Source organism: Sus scrofa, chromosome 4 (genome assembly GCF_054392235.1).
Source record: "Sus scrofa isolate SSC_HxYL_T2T_F1_AM1 chromosome 4, Sscrofa_HxYL_maternal_Yorkshire_Landrace_v2.0, whole genome shotgun sequence".
In the NCBI taxonomy this organism is placed as follows: Eukaryota; Metazoa; Chordata; class Mammalia; order Artiodactyla; family Suidae; genus Sus; species Sus scrofa.
Window position 1 is genome coordinate 95149217 of NC_139386.1, and position 22442 is coordinate 95171658.

The 22442-nt window shown below is 56.7% G+C and overlaps 1 protein-coding gene across 6 annotated transcripts; it reads left to right on the forward strand.

Moving 5' to 3' along the window:
* Window positions 1-1454: 1454 nt before the first annotated feature.
* On the forward strand, window positions 1455-21069 carry IGSF9 (immunoglobulin superfamily member 9). 6 transcript variants are annotated; one of them, XR_014843118.1, is made up of 21 exons: window positions 1455-1495; window positions 3424-3674; window positions 3899-4087; window positions 9871-10023; window positions 10743-10897; window positions 11116-11233; window positions 13247-13388; window positions 13491-13636; window positions 13734-13876; window positions 15683-15823; window positions 16276-16392; window positions 16579-16729; window positions 16941-17064; window positions 17336-17511; window positions 17762-18012; window positions 18216-18300; window positions 18397-18573; window positions 18789-18831; window positions 19059-20019; window positions 20265-20413; window positions 20605-21069. XR_014843118.1 is itself a non-coding variant. In XM_021089578.2 (21 exons), the coding sequence occupies exons 2-21, from the start codon at window positions 3617-3619 to the stop codon at window positions 20784-20786; spliced, it is 3561 nt and encodes a 1186-aa protein (XP_020945237.2). In that variant the 5' UTR covers window positions 1455-1495; window positions 3424-3616; the 3' UTR covers window positions 20787-21069. The 6 variants fall into 6 exon arrangements, 4 of the variants coding, with proteins under 4 accessions (XP_020945237.2, XP_020945240.2, XP_084877367.1 ...); XR_014843119.1 differs by having other exon boundaries at window positions 20265-20392; XM_021089578.2 differs by having other exon boundaries at window positions 19159-20019.
* Window positions 21070-22442: the final 1373 nt, after the last annotated feature.

Here is a 22442-nt window from a genome sequence, read left to right on the forward strand (position 1 = left end):
TGCCTCCCCTACCCCGCTCCCCCGCAACATTTTCATCTCAGGTTGTGGCAAAAAGCACCCAGACATTTATACTGGGAAGAACCTTCTATCAGTCAAAGTCCCTGAAGATGGAATGCGTTACTACAAGGGGCAGTGTGCTTCCTGGTCCAGGATGTGGTCAGATGGGGCTGGGTGACCACCGGGAGGGGGAATGTGGCAGGGATACTGGTGAGATGCTGGAGTTCCCATAATTGGGAATCAGGTGCCTGGTGCGCCCTTTGAGTGGCAGGAGTTCAGTCTGGGGTGAGATCAGCCTGCTGCTTTCAGGGAAGGCTTCCAGGGGAGCACCTGGACAGGCTGAAGACCGCTCAAGCCTAGTGGGGAAGGTGTCACAACCCCGTGTCCCCAAGGTGACACCAAGCTGAGGAAGTGGAGAGCTCTGTGGGGTAGATATGCAAGAGTCCTTTTGCCTGAGGTTGAAGACTCCAAGGGGGTGGATGGAATGGAGGGAGTCTTTGTGGGGGCTGAATCCAGCTCTGCCCTGACCTAGACAGGAAGTCTCCAGCAGGTCACTTCACCTCCTGGAGCCTCAGTTTTTTTCATTAGTTCAGCAGAGCTACACCTACTTCATAGTCTTTCTGTACAGGTTACGTAAGAGTCATAAAGCATGTAGTTCGAAATCTGGCACCCGGTGGGGGTTCACTAAGTGATCATTTATTTCATTCCTCCTCTCTCAGTCTCCCGTGCCAGGATCTTTCTCTCTCATTTCTCCCCTCCGGCCCCTTTCTCTGGGTGATTTGCGCTGGGAGCTGCAGCGGGAGCTGACTTGGCAAGCTCGGGCTGGGAGCTGGGAGCGCAGCCTTCCCCTCTGCACTCCGTGGGAGGCGCTTGGGCAAGATTTGGGAGCTCGCCAGAGCAGACAGGTATTTCCAGTTCGGCCAGAAAAGAAAAGTATGAAGGTGGGGATGGGGATGGGGGAGGAGACCAGAGGAGCGGGGTGGATCCCCTGGGAGGAGGGCGGGGAGTCCTGCTCCCCGCTTGCTGTTCCTGCCCCCAGGCTCAGATTTCAACCCTAGATGCCGCATCTGCGGTTAAGCCCGTTAGCGGAGAGGAGAGGGTCCAACGGTGGCTTCCACGGGAAGGGAGTGTGCAAGGGGCCAGCTGAGGTCCAGCGCCTGCGACCCCTGGAGCGCGGGCCCTGACAGGCTTAGGAGCCCCTCAAGCTTGCGGCGGGAAGCTGCCGACCGGTCTTGCCACGCTCGGTGGTATCGAGCTCCACCAGGGGGCAACCCGAGCCCACGTGCCACCGAGTCCTGCCCTCGCGAAACTACAACTCCCAGGCCGCTCGGGGGTCGCGCCCGCCTCAGCTTGTCTTCTGCTCGCTCCAATTGGCCGCCGCGGGAGGGGGATTGACGGTCTCCAGGGCGACGGGAGGCGCTCGGGGCATCCGAGGCGGGGAGGCGGGTCCGCCCCCTATTGTGTAGCTGGAAGAGTGGAGCCGAGCGGTGCCGAGCAGGTGAGGGCGGGGGCGTTCTGGGGGGCAATTGAATGGAGGTGCCGGCGGGGGGATGGAGAACAGTTCTGGAGTTATAAGGGTCAGGAGAAAGCGGGGGACCCGTGGCGAGAAGTGGAATTCTTTTGGGGAGCAGAACTAGGGGAGTCCTGGGGAGCGAAGTGGAATTCTTGGTGGGTGGGTCGAGGCTCCGGGGGAACAGGAGGAGTTCGGGACGTAATGCGTGTGTGTAGCGGGGAGGGTGATTCTTGGTGGGTTCCAAAAGCAGGGAGAAGTTCCAGGGGTCCGGAGAAGGCGAGGGGGAAGGGAATTGGGGGCGGGGTATCAGAAGTGTATTGTGGGCTGAGGCAGGAGAATTCTGGGGAGGGAAATTCTAAGGAGGAGAGGATGGGAGAAATGGGTGGGTGGCGATTCTGGAGTAGATGGGGAGTTCCTTGAAGAGCAGAGGACCTAGTGCAATTGGAGACCAGGTGTGAAAGGCGGGGGGACTGTGAGAATCAAGGATAACTGGAATAGGAGAATGAGAGAGTGCTGGGTGGGGAGAGGATCAGATGAGGACATGGTTAGGGCAGAAGATCTTAGAAAAGCAGAGGAATCCTGTGCAAACCTAGGTTACTAAGGTTTTCAGAAAACTGAGCCAGGAGGGAACTGGGGGTTCCTATACATTTGGCAGAAGACTTGTCCAGGAAGGATGGGTGAGCTGGCTGGGGGCAGTGAGAAGCAAGAGGGGGGGGTGTTTGTGGGGAGTTGTCAGGAGTTAGGTGCACAGGGCCATTAAGTAGAGGCAGAAGGATATTTTATAGCCAGTCCCGAACTGTGAGGCCACCAAGAGTGGGGTGGAGGCCCACGGAGCAGAGTCCACTTAGATTTGCCAGGCTCAAGACAGCATCCACACCCCAAGCCTGCTGCCACTTCCCTAGATGCTCAGGGGCTGGGGCTGTCAAGAATTCTGGCTCTCATGCCCCAGGGCTCACTTTATACACCCTAGGGACTCGAAGGCTTTTTTGGCCTTTCAGGGACCATGCCCCCGGGGGTTGGGGAAGGGAGAGCTTGGCAAACCTTGGGCCCTGAGGATACGGGAAGCGGGGGAGGTAAGTGGGAGGTACTGGAATTGGCACTTGGGTCATGCTGTCTGGCAGAGAAGGAGGGCTGCCTGGCAGCATCGTGAAGAGGAAGCAGCACCAGCCGCCAGCCCTGGGACCTGCCCAGACCTGGAGGATGCTGCCTGGGCCCCCCCTTTCCTGCAATGTCTGACTCACAGCTCAAGCAGTATTGGGAGGCTGAGTGGAGAAAGATGTACAGGGTCTCCAGCTTGCAGGGGTTACAGAAGCTGGGGAAATGAGGCAAGGATTTTGTCGGGGGTGGGGGGAGAAGCCCTGGGAGACTTTCTGGGGGTTTTCATCCAGGCTTTGCCCTCAGTGGGCTCTGTGCCCCCAAGCAAGGCTGTCTGAGATCTTCAGGGTCCTTATTTGTCACTGTGGGGCGGAGGCAATAATTCTGGTTCCACCTTGCTGTCTGCTACCTTGTTATTAGCATCAGAACTAAGCAAAGAGGAGGGGGAGGAGGCTGGGCCATGGGGGCTCTTTGTCTCCCATACTTTCCAGACAAGTCCTTTTCCAGGTATATAGGAACCTCAGTTCCCTCCTGGCTCAGCTTTCCAAGAGCCTTAGTAACCTGGGTATCCCCATAATTCCTCTGCTTTCTCTGAGATCTTTCCAACTCCTCTGCTCCCCACGTGTCCTCACCTGTCTGGTCTCCCCACCCAGCATGCCCTCACTCTCCTGGGACTCTCCCCCCACCCTCACCCCCTTATCTGCTCTCCTCTCTCCTTTCTCTTCCTTTGCTCACCTCCAGCTTTTCTCTAACCATAGCGTTTGTTCTGGTTTCCAACATTGGCCCACTCTGCGTGTTGCTTTGCATTTTGCCTCTAGATCTGATGGTGCTCCTGAGAACGGCTTCGGCAGGCGTTCTGTGAGCTAAGCCCTAACTGTCCGGAAGAGTGCGAGCAGATACCTGTTACCTGATCAGAAGGATTGACTCAGCTCACTGGGCTGTGGACATCCCTGGGCCCCTCCATCTGGGCCCCTGTGGATAGGAGGGGCCAGGCGAGCAGGCAGCTGGGCTATGGTTTGGTGCCTCAGTCTGGCCATCCTCAGCCTCATCATCAGCCAGGGGGCTGACGGTGAGCTGGGCTCCAGAAATCCCTATTGGCCTTGGGGTGGGCGGTGGTCCCCCCGGGGTTCTCAGGGGAGGGGAGGGCTAGCACCCGTTCTACAGAAGTCGAGGATCCCCTTCATCACTTCACAAAGGCCTGGGGAGCCCCACAGAGCTAGAGAGGGTATCTCCCCTCCCAGCCCTGATTCTGGTCCCTTGCTGTGTCCTCGTGCCACCTGTCCTGCCCTGCAGGTCGAGGGAAGCCTGAGGTGGTGTCAGTGGTGGGCCGGGCCGGGGAGAGTGCGGTGCTGGGCTGTGACCTGCTGCCCCCGGCTGGCCGGCCCCCTCTGCACGTGATCGAGTGGCTGCGCTTTGGCTTCCTGCTTCCCATCTTCATCCAGTTCGGCCTCTACTCTCCTCGCATTGACCCTGATTACGTGGGTAAGGTTTGTCCTCAGGTGGGAGGTTGGGAGGTATCCCCAACAAGGGTGGGCTGAATAGAGTGGGAACAAGGCCTCTTCTTGAAGTTCCTGTTGTAGCGCAGTGGAACGTATTTGAGTATTTGACTAGTATCCGTGGGGATGCGGGTTCGATTCCTGGCCTCACTCAGTGGGTCAGGGATCCGGCATTGCAGTGAGCTGTGGTGTAGGTGGCAGATGCGGCTTGGATCTTGAGTTGCTGTGGCTGTGGTGTAGGCCAGCAGTTGTAGCTCTGATTAGACCCCTAGTCTGGGAACTTCCATATACCGGGGGTGTGACCCCCCCCCAAAAAAAGACCTCTTCTTAACTCCCTCATCCCTGCCCCAACCTCCTCTCCAGCAACACTACCTGGGCTGTGCTTAACAAGTATTGCTCTGCTCCCAAGCAGTGTTGATTCATTGAAGGATTCATTCATTTACACACACACACACGCACGCACGCACGCACGCACGCACGCACGCACCCAGTCTGTTTGGAATTCCACATGGTCTGCTCCAAAGGAGATCTCGTAGCCCTATTCCAGTGTCCGTCCTAATTCTCTAATCACTCTCATCATGAAACCTCCTAGACTCCATCCTGATCCTCCCTAGTTTCCCTGCGTGGCCTTCTCCTGCTCATTCCTCTGCCCACCTCCTCTCCTCCTGTCTTAAATGCTAGCTTGGGGGGTTCTAGGTATCTAGGACATGGGCTGATGGGTCAGTGGGGTGGGTGGGTCTGTGACCTGTCTGCTTCTCCACTGCTTCTGATTCTGAGTACAGCAAAGCCTGCGCACAGACAGGGTGGGCTGGGGAGGACCAGGCCCCCCCTGAAGATCAGCATACTGGTGGGGCTGGGCTGTATTCCTACTTCAGGCGGCTCCTGTAGGTATGGATTTAAGATAGTGTATGGGCCTCCCTGGGGGCCTTCTCCTGTGCCCCAGCTGGCTGCCTCGAAAGGCTCCACTTCCTCCTAATCCCCTGATGGAGCCTTAATCTGAGCGGTTTAGTGCAGGTCTTGGAGGGCGGTGTATGGGAGGGCCTAGGGCTGGCTGGCCGGTCAGAGCATCTAGCTGCCTCCTCTTCAAGGGGAACCCAGGAGAGGCCACCTGGGAGGACGTGGATGAGGGGGAGGGAGACCCCTTCCCTTTTCCCTCTTTAGTTTGAATCCTGGGAGAAGCCACAGGATTGGCCAAGCCTTCACGGCTGGGGCAGGCTGAGCAGAGAGGGGAGGAGGCTCAAGCAGGTGCGCAGAAGGGAAGGGTTTATTTTCAAACTGGGGGCAGTTGTTGGCAAACAGCCTGGTGCGAGTGTATGTGTCTACACAGGCCCCGGGAGGACTGTTGAAAGTGGGGCCCCAATTAGGACACGCGGAGAAACAACGGCTGTGCCCAGGAGCCCTCCCTGCCTCTGCCCGCCTGAGTAGGGAGGGGTTGGGCTGCTGGGCTGAGGCTTCGCAGGCACAGAACGTTGCCCGATTGAGGGCAAGGCAGGGGGAGGTGTCGGACAGAGGGGAGAAGAGCTTTTCCTGGGACTCCCCCAGACAGATGGGCAGGTCTTCCGCCTCCCCACCCTCTGTCCTGTCTTGAGGTCCTTCAGGCACATGAACCCTTGGTCGGTAGCAGCTTTGCCACCTAGAGGCATTCCTTCTGTCTCTGTGGTGTTCCTTTGAGCTGCAAGGGCTGTGAGCAGTAACCTCTGGGGCTTCCTTCCTACCTCAGCGCACCCAGTCTGGCGCTCCTGGTCTGGCAGGGCTTCGTCTGGGGAGTCAGGGCCCTGGGGGGAGGCCCGTGCACCCATTAACCCTTTTACTGCCTCCCAGGGTGGAAGGGGCCTCTCTGTCTTTGTGTAGGGGACTCTGAACTGCAGTTGCTAGGCAACGGGAGGTGGAGGTTGCTAAGGACAATGCTGTCCTGTCATAAACCCTCTGGGCAATTGAAGGGGAGATGGCCTGGGACTGTGTGTGAGGCCCAAGGCCTAGAATGTGGGAGGGAGCACAAGAGACTGTTTGGAGCTTCAGGGATTACAGTGAAGGGAAGGCTTCCCATCTTTGAGGGTTCTAGAATCCGTCTAGCAAAAGAGACTGAACGTATAGGCTAGCACAGAAGTCGTAAACAGCAGTATAAAAAAGGCAGGATTAAATGCTAGGATGAAGTTAGCCATTGTAGGTAAATGATCTAGCACAGAGTCTGCACAGAGACCCTGCATGGTTTGAAATGGTGACCAGGCCTTCAGAGGAGAGAGGTCTGCTTACCCTACACCAGCTTTCCTGGAGTGGATCTTAGACCAGCTCTTCTAACTTACGGGCCTGGCATTTGGTCTTTGACTTTTTTTTTTTTTGTCTTTTTGCCTTTTCTAGGGCTGCTCCCCTCGGCACATGGAGGTTCCCAGGCTAGGGGTCTAATCAGAGCTATAGCCTCTGGCCTACGCCAGAGACCCAGCAATGCAGGATCCAAGCTGTGTCTGTAACCTACACCACAGCTCACAGCAATGCCAGAGCCTTAACCCACTGAACGAAGCCAGGATCGAACCTGCAACCTCATGGTTCCTAGTCGGGTTGTTAACCACTGAGCCACGATGGGAACTCCTGGTCTTTGACTTTTATGCTATATTTCTTGGGAGTTTCAAGATACCCCACAGAGCAGAAGGACAGGGTTTTCTCTCTGTCCTGAGTTGTATGATACAAATCAGTTATCTTGGGAGTTCCCCTGTGGCACAGTGCGTTAAGGATCATGCACTGTCACTGCTGTGGCTAGAGTTTGATCCCTGGCCTGGGGACTTCCACATGCCACAGGAGCAACCAAAAAACAAAACAAAACAAAACAAAAAAACAAACAAAAAATCAGGGCATTTCCACAGTGGCACAGGGGTTAAGAATCCAACTGCAGTGGCCTGGGTCAACTGCATGGCATGGGTTCAGTCCCTGGCCCGGGAACTTCCATATGCTGCAGGCGCTGCCAAAAAAAAAAAAAAAAAAAAAAATCCATTCTTTCATCCTGCATTTAGAACACCCCTGCTCCCTCTCATCTCCCCCACTATCTTTTATTCTTGCATACCCTCTGCAGAGTCACCTCTTCTGGGAAGCCTTCTGTACTCCTCTTGCTTCTTCATCTCTAGGGATATCTGAGCACAGTTAGTGCCATTTTTTTGAACTTCTGTATGTATGTGAACTTGCACATGCATGTGAGTGTGGGTTCCCTGCCTTCTAAGAGCTTTCAAGAGTGGAAACCCTGTCTCCTTCCTTCCTCTACATACCCCTGTATGCGGGGACATCTGAAGACCATCAGGCTCTGGCTCTGCAGGTGGAGAGTGGGTTTCCAGGAGGGGGGCCCAGGACCCAAGAGGACACAGGAGTGCCTGCTCCTGGCCATCTTCCTGTTCTTCTATAACACTACAGGTCTAGCAGTCCAGATCTCCCAGAGAAGTTAGGACAGGACATAGGGTATGTTTTATCAGATGGTCTGATCAACAGATATTTGGAGCTATGGGCTACTCATATCCCCGAGTGAGAATATACTGACGGTGCTCAGTGATGATTGGCTGAGCATCATCTGACCCTCACACAGTGTGCAACGGAGAGTACACTGCATCATAGAAAGAAGACCTGGTGGTATCCCTGACCAGCCATGTGATTCCAGAAAGAGGCTTAACATCAGTTCCTCCCTCTATAATGGAATTCTTGGGAGGATTAAATAGGATGACAGTGCCTCATGTTACATGGCCCGTATCCAAAACTCAGCCCCCCCCCCTTCTTCCTTCTTTGTAGAACTTGAAGATCACCCTAATGAAAAAAGTTACACTGGGGCTTAGAAGAGGTTGCACTGGGGACTGTGGGGTTCCACGGCCAGGCAGGTTAGGGTTATGGAGGAATCCCACTGGGGGGTGGAAGGGTGCGGTTATGTTCAATATTTACCGGCAAGACCCAGGCTTATCTTCTAGGTGGGGATTGAAACACCTAGCCCTTTAAGCAGCTCCACCCTTTCTAGAGAATCAGAACCCCTGGACTCACTCTTGGAAGGAAAAAAAGTTCCTTGCCTAAGATCACGAAGCCTGATCCTGCGCCTCGCCTTCCCTGATGGCTTCAGGGACACCACAGCTTCAACTGTTTCAGAAAGGTCACCCTTGAGGCAGAAAGGAAGCAGATTAGAAGGGGCAAGTGCACAATAGCCTCAGACTGTCTCGTCTAAGGAAGGGCTAAGGAGGGGCACCGTCTGGTTGCATTTGTTTTGCGTAACCCAAAAGATTTAGAAAATGTCATTTGTCCCCATCAGAGGTCAAGATGAGATGGGCAACTGATGAACGTGGAGGGCGGGAGGCTGGAGGCGGGGAGACCTCTTAGTGGGCTGTTTGGAGGAACCCTGGTGGTGAGAGGTGCTATGGGACTAAACTAAAGTGAAGGTGATAGAGAGGGAAACTGTTTAAGAGGTAGAATCTGAAAGGTTTACTGAATGAGCAGATGGGGGGGGGGGGTGGTAGAGAACAGTCTGGGTGACATGCATGGTGGAGCTATTCACTGATTCGGGGAAGAAGAGGGACAGGGTGTGTGGTCTGGTGAGGGATGGGGCCAAGGTTGAATGCAGGCTGCTGATTTCAAGTCTTGAGTTCAATCATTTGTTTAAATTTTCTTTTTTTTTTTTTTTAGAGCCGCATCTGTGGCATTTGGAGGTTCTGAGGCTAGGGATCTATTCGGAGCTACAGCTGCCAGCCTGTGCCACTGACACGTGGGATCTGAACCGCATCTGCGACCTACACCACAGCTCACAGCAATGCCAGATCCTTAACCGGCTGAACAAGGCCAGGGATCAAACCCACAGCCTCATGGTTCCTAGTCAGATTCGTTTCCCCTGCGCTAGGACGGGAACTCCTGGTTAACCATTTTTATTCAAGCACCTGCTGATGCCAGGCACCGTGCTGCCTACCTTCTACCCACCCTGCCCAGATTTTTTCCTGATCTCATTTTATATTGAGAGATTAGCCGTCTAAGCAAAGGAGTAGCTGGCAGAGCAGGACACTAGATCTCTCTGGCTTCCTAGCCTGTGCTTTTCTCACTCAGCTGCACTGCCAGGGACCCCAGGAAGCTCCAGCAGCAGAGGGTGCTAAGGGTGGGAGGGTGGTGTCGGTTGGGGCTGGGTGCTTTGTGGAGTTCTCTGTCATCTGTCAGCGGGGACCAGGATGCCCTGAGGCGTGAGGGGACGGGGTGAGGAGGCTGCTGACCTTGCTGCCTGGCTGGGCTGGACTCTGGCCACCCTAAGGCGCTTAGGCCTCTGATAATAGCCCTGGCGGATTAGGGGCTTTGGTCGGCGAGGTCTGGATCCCTGCTGGGGCCTCAAACACTGCTGTAGTTTCTGGGGACAGAGTCCTCTGGCAGGAGTACTCCCGGGAGCCCCCTTACAAAGACAGCTCCAGGATGGGCAGATTCGATACCAACTGAGGAGACTAAGTGAGGGCTCTTCAGTCCCCCGCCCGTGCCTCCCCCCAGTGCTGGGAGGCGGGTGCAGTTCAGTGGAAGGTCTTGTTCCCCTGCTGCCACTCTGGGTTTCTCTTTAAGCTGGGTCCCAGCTGCCGAGAGACGGGAGCAATCAGAGGGGCTGAAGGGAGGAATCTGCCCTCAGTGACCCCAACCCCATCTGTCCTCTCCCACCCCCACTTGGTGAAGGTAACCGGGAGAGACTGAGCCTGCTCTTGAGCTCTGAGAGTGACCAGTGTGACTGGGGTCTGGGGCGTCTCGCGGGCTCCTTTCGACACCCTTGATTCAAGGCTCCTCCCCCAGGGCGGGTCCGGCTCCAGAAGGGGGCGTCTCTCCAGATCGAGGGCCTCCGGGCTGAAGACCAGGGCTGGTACGAGTGCCGCGTCCTCTTCCTGGACCAGCACAGCCCCGAGGAGGACTCTGCCAACGGCTCCTGGGTGCATCTCACGGTCAACTGTACGGAGCTGGGAGCTGGGAGCAGGCGGTGGAGAAGGAAGGGGAGGGCAGTCCCAAAGCCCCACCCAGGCTGATGCCCCTTGTCTGCTGGCTCCCTTACCCCTCCCACCCCCACTCCTGCTCTTTCGTTTCTTATAATGTAAATCCAATCAGCCTGCTCGGCTCTGCATTAGGAACTAACTCTTCTCTCTTCCCTACAACCCCCTCCCAGGCCAGGAGCCAGTAATGAGTTACTGAGCCCTGAGTGAAACATAGCTCACACATACACACTTTATTTCTCAAAACATGTTTTGACCTGGTCCCTCATGAATTCTTTCTTGACATTAAGAAGGAAGGAGGTCATATTATTCCCATTTCTTAGGCGAGGGTGCTGGGAGACTGGGACGTGCCACTGATTCGTGGCAGAGAAGAGCCTAGAACCCAGGCCTCCTGACTCCCAGGACAGTGCACTCCCAGAGGGCACCCAGCTGTGCTCAGCTCCCTTGTCAACTCTACAGGCCAATGCGGGCATGGGTTGGTGCAATCCTCACTGGGCCCTGGGTGCGGCAGACAGGGTGGCTCTGGGCTGGATTCCATGAAGCTGGGCAGCTGATGGGCTGCAGCCTTGATCTGTCTCAGGGCTGCAGCCTTGATCTGTCTCTCAGGTTTCTTTCTCTTTAAGCTGGGTCCCAAGCAGCCCCTCATGCCTCAAGCAGCCCCTGATGCCTCTCTCCTTGCAGCGCCCCCTCAATTCCTAGAGACGCCTCCCCAGGTGCTGGAAGTGCGGGAACTGGAGCCTGTGACCTTGCGTTGTGTGGCCCGAGGCAGCCCCCAGCCTCGTGTGACTTGGAAGCTCCGAGGACGGGACCTCGGCCAGGGCCAGAGTCAGGTGCAAGTGAGTTCTGGGACTGGACAGGGTGGGCCAGACAGAGTGTAGGGCAGGTGGTGGCCTGGGAGTGGGGCTGGGGGACAAAGGGGTCCCTGAGATGACCAGAGGAGGGGCTTGGCACTGGCTTTCCTGAGCCTGGCATGCTGCCTCCCTCTGCTGGCCGGCCTTGGAAGTGCAGGGTCTGAGGCCAGTGGTGGGTCCTTCCTCTCTGACCCCTACTCTAGGTGCAGAACGGGACACTGCGAATCTGGCGAGTGGAGCGAGGCAGCTCCGGTGTCTACACCTGCCAAGCCTCCAGCACTGAGGGCAGCGCCATCCACGCCACCCAGCTGCTGGTGCTAGGTGCTGTCTTAGGGGAGAGCTGGGGAAATGGGACACCCATATGAGATGACTGTGACCTGTGGCTGGGAGTGCACACAGCAGGAAAGGAGGCTTGTGCCTGAGACAGGGGCCCATGGAGAGGGAGGGAACTCCCAACACAGGCTGTTCCTCTAAAACCAGCATTGTGCCTTGTAAAAGGATCAGTGAACAGACAAAGATATTTAGTGCCAGGAGTGTGGCATAGTGGGGAGGGCATGGGGCTGTGTTGACCACCTTGGACACCCCCCCCCCAATTTCCTCATCTATACAAAGAGGTTCCTATCTACCTCTTGGGATTGTTACAAGAATTAGGTTCAGCCGAGCACAGTAATTCCTGGCCAAACCCTTCCTTTTAGAAGGAAAGCAGAGAAACAGGCTGTGCTTCAGGCAGCCTGTGGTCTATATGGGGAAATAAGGTACAGCGATGAGCCATTGCTCCCCTGGGTGCTGTGGAAAGGTAGTGCCCCGCAGTGGTTCAGGGTGAAGACTGGCGCCGGCAAGGCTTGCACATGAATCTTGCCTTCCCCACTGATCTCAGGTAAGTCATGTCACAATCTACCTCTGAGCCTTCACTTCTTCACCTGTGAAGTGGAGACAATAATTCTTATCACAAAAGGCTCTTGTGAGGATTAAATGAGATGACGCAGGTAAGGTGCTCAGGTGCATCCGAGGGCTGGTAGGTGTTCTATACGCTGGCTCGTATCATTACCTCTTACTGACCACTCATGCTGTTGGAGCCAGAGAGGGAGATAGCAAGGGAGCTGCAGGTGCTATAGAGATGGTTTGGCAGGGGTTCTGTGGCCTGGCCAGGCTCTCAGGGAAGAGCATTCTTTTTTTTGTTTGTTTTGGTTTGGTTTTCGGGGCGGGGGGGGGCTGCACATGTGGCATATGGAGGTTCCCAGGCTAGGGGTCTGTGACCTACACCACAGTTCATGGCAACACCAGATCCTTAACCCACTGAGGAGGCCAGGGATTGAACCTGCATCCTCATGGATACTAGTCAGGTTTGTGTCTGCTGAGCCATAGTAGGAACTTCATGCAAGCGCATTCTTGACTTTGGGTTCAGAGAACATAGGTGTGTAGATGGGGGTGAGCCTGGCATGGGGCGTGGTGAGCTGCCCCTACTGACCTGAAAGAGTCCACAAGGGTTGATCTCTGAAAAGATGGTTGGCCAGGCGGGGCTCACAAAGGCCCATAGGACTGAGTCAAGAAGTTTGAGCCTTTTGTGCTAGGAGCCAGGACATGCTGTGGGGTCTTGAGCAGAAGTGTTCTATGGCCAAGGAGAGGGGGCATTTCTGTATGAATGGCCATCAGAGTGGCAGAGATGGGGGAGCCTGGAGTTAGAGATTGCTGTAGCTATTGCTGTAGATATTGGGTGCCCAGATTAAGGTAGAGGACAGAGGTGATTTAAGATGTGACAGATGGAGTTCCCATCAGGGTGCAGAGAAAACGAATGGACTAGGAACCATGAGGTTGCGGGTTCGATCCCTGGCCTTGCTCAGTGGGTTAAGGATCTGGCGTTGTTGTGAGCTGTGGTGTGGGTTGCAGATGCAGCTAGAATCCTGCATTGCTGTGGCTGTGGTGTAGGCCAGCAATAGTAGCTCCTATTCGACCCCTGGCCTGGGAACCTCCATGTGCTGTGAGTGAGGCCCTAAAATAACGGGTGTAAATGTATAAAGGGTGAGCAAAGGGTTAAAACATAGATTGCCCCTCCCCAACACACACACACACACACACACACACACACACGCACACGCACACCCCATATGAGAAACTGGGTGAATGGGACTGTCCCTGGTAGGAAGGGGAACTGGCTGGGAGAAAGAAGGAACTTGTGTTAAATAAAAGTTTTAGGACCTGTTTCCATCCCCGGGGTCCTGTACCAGCCAGCCCTGTGTTCCAGAGCGCAGACCTGGGAAGAACTGTAGAAGTGACTTCAGAGTTCCTGGAAGCCTGGGTTGAGGCCCTCTTTCCCCTTGTGCACCCCCCTCACAGGACCCCCAGTCATCGTGGTGCCCCCCAAGAACAGCACGGTCAATGCCTCCCAGGATGTTTTGCTGGCCTGCCGGGCCGAGGCGTACCCTGCCAACCTCACCTACAGCTGGTTCCAGGACAGCACCAATGTCTTCCACATTAGGTGGGGCTCCGGGTGGGCTGTGGGTGGGGAACTGGTGGGCAGTGTGAGGAGGCCCTTGGCTGAGCGAGGCCTGGACCCTTCTCCACATGTGTCATCTTGCAGCCGCCTGCAGCCCCGAGTGCGGATCCTGGTGGATGGCAGCTTGCAGCTGCAGGCTGCCCAGCCTGACGACGCTGGCCGCTACACGTGTGTGCCCAGCAATGGCCTCCCGCGCTCGCCCTCGGCCTCTGCCTACCTCACTGTGCTCTGTGAGTCTGACTCCAGCTCCCTCCCCAGGCTGCCTCCCTCCCCTGTGCCAGGCCAAGCTCCTCCCCCACAACTTACCACTGCCTCCCCCTCCCCCAGACCCAGCCCAGGTGACCTCGATGCCTCCTGAGACGCCCCTGCCCGTGGGCATGCGGGGGGTGATCCGGTGCCCGGTTCGAGCCAACCCCCCACTGCTCTTTGTCAGCTGGACCAAGGATGGGCAGGCCTTGCAGCTGGACAAGGTACAGGCCGCAGGGCAGAGAGGGCTTAGCTTGGTGTGGTATATTCCAGTCAGGCCAGCTCGGGTGGTGTGTGATCAGTTTAATTCAATTCAGTGGCGAGCAGAGGGACATCCATGCCTAGAGGCGGCGGGACAGCCACACAGACACCCTGCTGGAAGGGAGGGAGCGAGCGTCTTCCTCTTAGGGCTGGTTGAGACAAATCAGCAGCAGCTTCTGAGACTGGTGGTGGGCCTTGAAGGGCGGGGAGACTTTCCATGCTGAAACCAGGGCCCAGAGGCAGGAAACAGTATGGTGCCTTCATGGCATAATGAGTCCTCGTTGTCCAGTTGGGTGGGCGCTCCAGTGCCTGTGGGGATGTGAATGGTGCAGAGACATCTGGAAAGATGGGTTGGGACCAAAAGGAAGAACTATGGATGGCAAGTTTATATGACCTCATTCCAGAGTGATTGAGATCTTTTGTTTGTCTGCAAAGACCATAAATTCCTTGTGGGCTAGTATTGCATCTTTCAATCCTAGCATCCTCAGGGCTTCTGCCATTATAGTAGTACTCAATAAATTTTTGTTGGAGGTTTAAAAAAAAAATCCAAAGGCATTCGAAGCCAGCAAAGTCGCTTGAGCTGTGAGCAGCTGAGTTTGTGGGAAGGAATGGAGGGGGAGTTCCCATCGTGGCTCAGTGGTTAACAAATCCGACTAGGAACCATGAGGTTGCAGGTGTGATCCCTGGCCTCGCTTAGTGGGTCAAAGATCCGGCATTGCCATGAGCTGTGGTGTAGGTCACAGATGTGGCTCGGATCCTGAGTTGCTGTGGCTCTGCGTAGGCCAGTGGCTACAGCTCCGATTAGACCCCTAGCCTGGGAACTCCACATGCCGCAGGAGTGGCCCAAGAAAAGGCAAAAAGACATTTAAAAAAAAAAAAAAAGAAAAGAAAGAAAGAAAGAAAGAAAGAAAGGGAACGGAGGGGAAGAGAGTGGACACGTGGTGGGGGGGGCAGAGGCTGCTGAAATGAGGGTGCAGGTGGGAGGTTACGAGGCCAGTGTTAGAGAGGAGGGCATGAAGACGGACAAGACAAAAGGCCTTCCCAGGAGGACAGATGTGGGGCGTGAGAGAGAGGGAGGAGTCAGATGTTAGCCTTTAACCCAGAACTAGGGAAGCCTGGCAGGAGAGTGGCTTTGAGGTGGAAGATGGGGATTGTAAGGGATGTAGTGGAGGAGTGCTGGGAAAATGTCTGGGTGAGATCCCAGCAGGCAGGGAGATCCACATGGCTCAACTCCAGGGGGCGCTGTTCACCCTGGCTTCCCTGTGCATGGCTTCCCTGGAGTCTGCTGTCCTGGCCTTCCTACCAGTTGGTAGTGGCCCCTCTGACTGAAACAGAGAGGAAGGATCAGGAGTTCCTGGCGTGGCTCAGCAGTAACAAATCTGACTAGGAACCATGAGGTTGCAGGTTAGATGGCCTCCCTTAGTGGGTTAAGGATCTGGTGTTGCCATGAGCTGTGGTGTAGGTTGCAGACGCAGCTCTGATCCTGAGTTGCTGTGGTTGTGGTGTAAGCCGGCAGCTGCAGCTCCAATTTGACCTCTAGTCTAGGAATTTTCATTTGCCACAGGTGCGGTCCTAAAATAGCAAAAAAAAGGGGGGGGGAGGGGGGTTGGGGAGGGGAGGAAGAAAGGATAAAGTTGAGAGAGGTCCAGCCCAGCGGTGGGGTTGTGTGTCCTCTGCATGGATGTGGCTCCCTCCTGTGCACCGCCTCTCTCCATGTCCATCTGGCCTCTGCTGAGTTTCTCCCTCTGGTTGTTGTCTCTTACCTCCAGTTCCCTGGCTGGTCCCAGGGCCCAGAAGGCTCCCTGATCATTGCTCTGGGGAACGAGGATGCGCTGGGAGAATACTCCTGCACCCCCTACAACAGTCTTGGCACCGCAGGGCCCTCCCCGGTGACCCGTGTGCTGCTCAAGGTGAGGCTCAGGGTGGGCCAGCAGTGGCAGCGCATCTGGTGGCTGAAGGTGGGAGCCAGGGGGCCAACACCGTGGCTGATGGAGGCGGGGGGACCAACACAGCGTGGGGAGGGGTGACTTCCAAGTCTGTGTTTTCCACGGTGGCCACAGCAGCAGCTGTCACACACCATCGCGAAGGTTTTCACAGGGATGGTTCATAACAACACGTCCACACAGTAAGATATGCTGCCCGCCCCGACCTTCACCTGAACCAGGCTGCCTCCCTCTGGAAGGAAGAGAGTGGGCAGCAAAGGGGAGGGTGAAGGGTGTTCTGTAGAGGTTTGTACACTTCCAGAGAGGCCCCCTGAGAGATGGGGACCAATGTGGTGTGACAGGGGACCCCAGAGATGGAGAGATGACCTTTAGACAGCAGTGTGAGAGAGCCCCCTCCCAATGCCAGATCTGGCTTGCAGGCTCCCCCAGCTTTTCTAGAACGGCCCAAGGAAGAGTACTTCCAGGAAGTAGGGCGGGAGCTCCTCATCCCCTGCTCTGCCCGAGGAGACCCTTCTCCTACCATCTCTTGGGCCAAGGTAAGGCTCCCTGTAGCCACGCCTGCTGCAGCCCTACTTCTCCTCGGTTCTGTGGGAGGGAGGAGGTGGGAGGAGGGGGCTGACAGAGGCACGCTGGGAGGAAACTGGAGCTGCTGGGAGAGATGAGTGGCGCCTGTGGTGAGGGGTGGCTGCGTGTGTCCTCAGGGCTGACCAGTGGTTCTGTAGGTGGGCCGGGGGCTGCAGGGCCAGGCGCAGATGGACAGCAACAGTAGCCTCATCCTGCGACCACTGACCAAGGAGGCCCACGGGCGCTGGGAGTGCACAGCCAGCAATGGCGTGGCCCGAGTGGCCACCTCCACAAACGTCTACGTGCTGGGTTAGTGGCTATAGAGCCAGCTGGAGGCAACTGTGGGGGACAGGAGACATGGGAATGACTCATTTTCGGAGGCCTGGATGGGGATTTTGGGTGGGGAGCCACTGGGATGATGGGTGGAGGGCAGAAGCCCTGGGCTTCCCCTTAGCTCCCCCTTAGCTCTTCACTGTCCCCTCAGAGCCCTGACCATTACCTCTCCGTTCCCCCCACGCAGGCACCAGCCCCCACGTTGTCACCAATGTGTCCGTGGTGCCTTTGCCCAAGGGTGCCAATGTCTCCTGGGAGCCTGGCTTTGATGGGGGCTATCTGCAGAAGTTCAGTGTCTGGTACACCCCACTGTGAGTGACCTGCCCCTGCTCGTCCTCTCCCCCTCAACCCTGATTCTGTCTGACACCCTGCCCTTTCTCCCATCCTTCCAGCCCAGTCCTGCCCTAATTCTGGTGCCCAGTTTCCACAGAATCTCATGTGTTCAGGACCCCAGGTCTTGAGACCCTGGTTGTTTAGCGGGCCGGGGGGGTGGGGGGCAAGAGGTCAGCTCTCTGGATTCCAACCTTCCTGCTCTTCCTAGTTCATGAGCCCCCCCGCCTCCCCTGACCTCCTGTCCTCCAGGGCAAAGCGTCCTGACCGAGCCCACCACGACTGGGTGTCCCTGGCGGTGCCTGTGGGGGCTGCCCACCTCCTAGTGCCAGGGCTACAGCCCCACACCCAGTACCAGTTCAGTGTCTTAGCTCAGAACAAGCTGGGCAGTGGGCCCTTCAGCGAGATCGTCTTGTCTGCCCCCGAAGGTGAGAGACCTCTTACCCAGAGCAGCAGACAAAGATGGGGAAGGGCCAGAGGGCAAGCCCAGACATGGGAGAACCTGGTTGGGAGGGGGCAGAGGTCCTGGGCAGCCTGGGGGCTGGAGGAATGTATAGGGGATACTCCAGGCTTGTCCATCAGGGTTCTGGGAGAATAGTCGGAGGGATGTGGAAGGCCAGGGGAGCATGGGAGGGCCACTGGAAATCTGTTCTTTATGTGTCTCTTTGTCCCATTCAGGGCTTCCTACCACACCAGCTGCCCCCAGCCCTCCCCCGACAGAGATGCCACCGCCCTTGTCCCCTCCGCGGGGTCTGGTGGCAGTGAGGACACCCCGGGGGGTACTCCTGCATTGGGATCCCCCGGAACTGCTCCCTAAGAGACTGGATGGCTATGTCCTGGAGGGACGGCAAGGCTCCCAAGGCTGGGAGGTGCTGGATCGGGCTGTGGCAGGCACGGAAATGCAGCTGCTGGTGCCAGGACTTATCAAGGTAGGTGTGGGAGGCGGACACCGGGAGGGTCCAGCCCCCTGCCGCCCCCTGCTCCACTCCCCAAACCTGATCTCACCCTGATTTGACCATCCTCCTCTCCGGCTTTGTCCTTCACCCTCACCTTCCAACTGCAAAGTCTTTCTGAACGGGGTTGGGGTGAGCAGTGCTGAGCCCTGACCTGCTTCCTGGACCCCTACCCTCAGGATGTTCTCTACGAGTTCCGCCTAGTGGCCGTCGCCGGGAACTATGTCAGTGATCCCAGCAACACGGCTAACGTCTCCACTTCCGGTGAGACCCTGGCAGGAGGGCAGAGCCCTGGGGATTGGGGGTCTCGGAGCCCACCAAATCATGGATACCGAGCCTCCCTCGTGGCCCCTTGCCCAGGCCTAGAGGTCTACCCCTCGCGCACACAGCTGCCAGGCCTCCTGCCGCAGCCTGTGCTGGCCGGCGTGGTGGGCGGGGTCTGCTTCCTGGGCGTGGCTGTCCTCGTGAGCATCTTGGCCGCCTGCCTCATGAACCGGCGCAGGGCTGCGCGACGCCGCCGCAAACGCCTACGCCAAGGTAGGCCACCTGGGGCCCCGCCCACAGAAGGGCCCCGCCCCTCCACCAGCCCCTCCCTTCTGCGTGGGCCAGATGTGTTTCCCCAACTCTTGGCCCTGCTTCCTGACTGGTGTTCACTGGTCTTCCCAGCCGGATGGGGTTGGGTGAGACGGTTTGCGCCGTGGGGTCTGGTGGGGCTTGGGTTACTGTCACCTCTGATTTTCCTGCCCTTACAGATCCACCTCTTATCTTCTCTTCCACGGGGAAGTCAGCGCCACAGTAAGTCCTTCCACTGCCTTGGCTTCCTTCTGCCATCTCCCTGCGAGCACCAGGGTTCTCTGTTTCCTTTTCTGAACCCTTGGGAAGGGTGGGAGAAGTGGAATAGAAGTGAGAGGGAGGTGAGGATGGAGGTGCAGAGGCCCCGGCCTGGGGGCTGGTCCAGTGTTGCCTGTGCCTTCCCTCCGCCCCTCCACCATGTGGGTCCTTTTCTCCCTTGCTCTCCCTAGCTCTGCTCTGTTCTGCATCAAACCTCTCAAGGCCTGACGCTGGTTCCTGGGAGGGGGACTGGCCCCCTATCACCGACCCTGCTCTCCTGTCCTTCCCCAGCTCTGCTCCGGGCTCGGGCAGTCCTGACAGCGTGGCGAAGCTGAAGCTCCAGGGTTCCCCAGTCCCCAGCCTGCGCCAGAGTCTGCTCTGGGGGGAGCCTGCTGGACCCCCCAGCCCCCCTCCGGATCCTCCACCTAGCCGGGGGCCCTTACCCCTGGAGCCCATTTGCCGGGGACCGGATGGGCGCTTTGTGATGGAACCAGACGTGGGGAGCCCCCAAGAAAGATTGGGCTCTGAGCAGGCCGAGCCTTGGACCCCAGCCCGGCGCCAGGCTAGGTCCTATGATTGCAGCAGCAGCAGCCCCAGCGGGATGCCACAGCCCCTCTGCATTGCAGATATCAGCCCTGTGGGACCCCCTCCCGCAGCCCCACCCAGTCCCTTGCCAGGGCCAGGACCCCTGCTTCAGTACCTGAGCCTCCCCTTCTTCCGGGAGATGAATGTAGATGGGGACTGGCCCCCCTTGGAGGAACCCAGGCCTATTCCACCCCCAGATTACATGGATACCCGGCCCTGTGCCCCCTCATCTCTCCTCCGACCCCTGGACTCCCCTTCTGAGTCCCCCAGGGTTGTGCTTCCTGGGGCCATGGTTGGGGTCGGGGCTGCCCCAGAGCCCCCATACACAGCACTGGCTGACTGGACACTGAGGGAACGGCTGCTGCCAAGCCTTCTCCCTGCCGCCCCTCGGGGCAGCCTCACTAGCCAGAGCAGTGGGCGGGGCAGCGCCTCGTTCCTTCGGCCCCCCTCCACGGCCCCCTCTGCAGGAGGCAGCTACCTCAGCCCCGCTTCAGGAGACACCAGCAGCTGGGCCAGTGGCCCTGAGAGGTGGCCCCGAAGGGAGCATGTGGTGACAGTCAGCAAGAGGTGAGGGTAGTCCTGCAATACTCTGTCCTATCCAGACTCTCCCCACCCCTCTCCTATGCCCTCTGCCTTCTCTCCATTGGCACTTGGGACCAGGAGAGCTTATCTCCTTTTGGAAGCTTTTGCTGAGGTTCAGGGAGCTTCAGAGGAAACCCGTGGTCCAGCTTCAACTTGGGGTCCACGGGTTCAGGCTTTTCTGGCTCCCCTCTCTTTCTCTACCCACACCACCCATTTCCCCCTTTTGGCAGGAGGAACACATCTGTGGATGAGAACTATGAATGGGACTCAGAATTCCCAGGGGACATGGAACTGCTGGAGACTCTGCACCTGGGCTTGGCTGGCCCTCGATCCAGACTTGAAGCTGAGCCAGACCTAGGTGTGGGAGCTCTCCAGGAAGGTGGGCACTCCCGGCCTCGCTGTCCCATGCCCGTAGCCTTAGAACCCAGTCTGTTTCCAGCTAGGCCCTGTGCCCCAGGCTCGCTCCTCTGCACTGGCAGGCCCTGGAGAGCTTCATGATCCCGGTGAACCTCAAGAATTCACCCAGGGAAGCTGAAGACTTTCTCCTTTCATTGTTCTGCCCTCTTGCAGGTGCAAAGACTTCAGAGGAGGGCTGCCTCCTAAACACCACCCATGGGCCTGGCCCTGAGGCCCGCTGTGCTGCTCTTCGGGAGGAATTCCTGGCCTTCCGCCGCCGCCGAGATGCTGCCAGGTCCCGGCTACCAGCCTATCGCCAGCCAATCTCCCACCCTGAACAGGCCACTCTGCTGTGAATGCCCCAACGTGAGGCAGGGTGAAGGCACACAGACCCTGCAGAGGAGGCCCCCAGCAAGACCTAGCTCCAGCCTGGGACACTGCCCCTGCCCCTGTGGTGCCCAGGCACACATCCTGACCATAGGCTTGGTGTGGGGTGTATGTGCTGAGCCCCTGGAGCCTGGGGGACTGAAACAGGGATCTTAGGTCTGTGTGTGTGTGTGTGTGTGTGTGTGTGTGTGTGTGTGTTGTTTGTGGTGTGGGTGAGGACTTTTTACAGGTGAATAAAGTCTGAAAAATGTTTCTGTGTATCATCTGGTTTTGAATTTGAGAGAGAAGTAGGAAAATCCCTGAGCCCTTAAAAAGGACAGATACATTCAACATCCATTCAAAAAGCATTTATTGGAGTTCCCTGGTGGCCTAGTGGTAAGAATCATGCATTGTCATGGCTGTGGGTCACTGTGTGGCCTGGATTCAATCCCTGGCCTCGGAACTTCTGTATGCTGAAGGCGCAGCCAAAAAAAAAAGCATTTATTGAATGCCTAAAGAGGTCAGCTTCTGAATCTGAAGACCAGCTTTGAGCTAGATACTGAAGTAGAAAGTACAAAAGTCATGTCTTTGCCCTCAGGGGAGTTCTTTCTAGTGGATGAAGCAGGCAAGCAAAGAAATAGTCACAGGAAGTTCCCGTCATGGCACAGCAGAAACGAATCTGACTAGGAACCATGAGGTTGCGGGTTCGATCCCTTGCCTTGCTCAGTGGGTTAAGGATCCGGCCTTGTCGTGAGTTGTCATGTAAGTTGCAGATGCAGCTCAGAACTGGCATTGCTGTGGCTCTGGCATAGGCCAGTGGCTACAGCTCCGATTAGATTCCTAGCCAGGGAACCTCCATATGCCGCAGGTGCGGCCCTAAAAAGACAAAAAGGCAAAAAAAAAAAAAAAAAAAATAGTCACAGGATGATATGACAAGTCCTCTGACAAAGCTATGTGTTGGTTACTAGGGTAGCAAGAAGGAAGGAGTCAGCCAACAGTGAATGCTTACAGCTTGTGCTGGGACAAATGCTACCTCTGGGGTGGGCCTCTGCAGGCATCCTCACAGAAAGTGGGAGCAATGATAATAGCTGTCAGCTGAGCACTCACTGTGTGCCGGGCACTGCTCTAAGCTCTTCACATGTATCATTTAATTCTCTACCACTCTAAGGTAAGTAGTACCATTAGCTCTATTTTTATAGACCAGGGAGCTGGGGTGTAGAGCTTTAGTGATTTGCCCCGAGGTCACAAAGTCCATGAGGGGTAGGGCAGGTGAGAAGACAGTCAAGGGAAGGAGGAACAGCCTATGTGAAGGCATGGAGGAGTGAAAAGACTTGGCCTCCCAGGGTGTCAGTGTGCACTGGAATATTCAGGAAGGGAGTATGGGGAAGAGAGAATGGAGAAGTAGGAGGGCATTGGTTGTTGATGTCCTTAAAAACCAGCATATATGGGATCGTCTAACAGCTATGAAAACTCCACTGATGGAGTTCATGGCTCAGAGGTTACGAACCCAACTAGTATCCACGAGGACGCAGGTTCGATCCCTGGCCTTGCTCAGTGAGCTAAGGATTTGTAGTTGCTGTGAGCTGTGGTGCAGTTTGCAGACACGGCTCTGATCCCACGTTATTGTGGCTATGGTATAGGCTGGC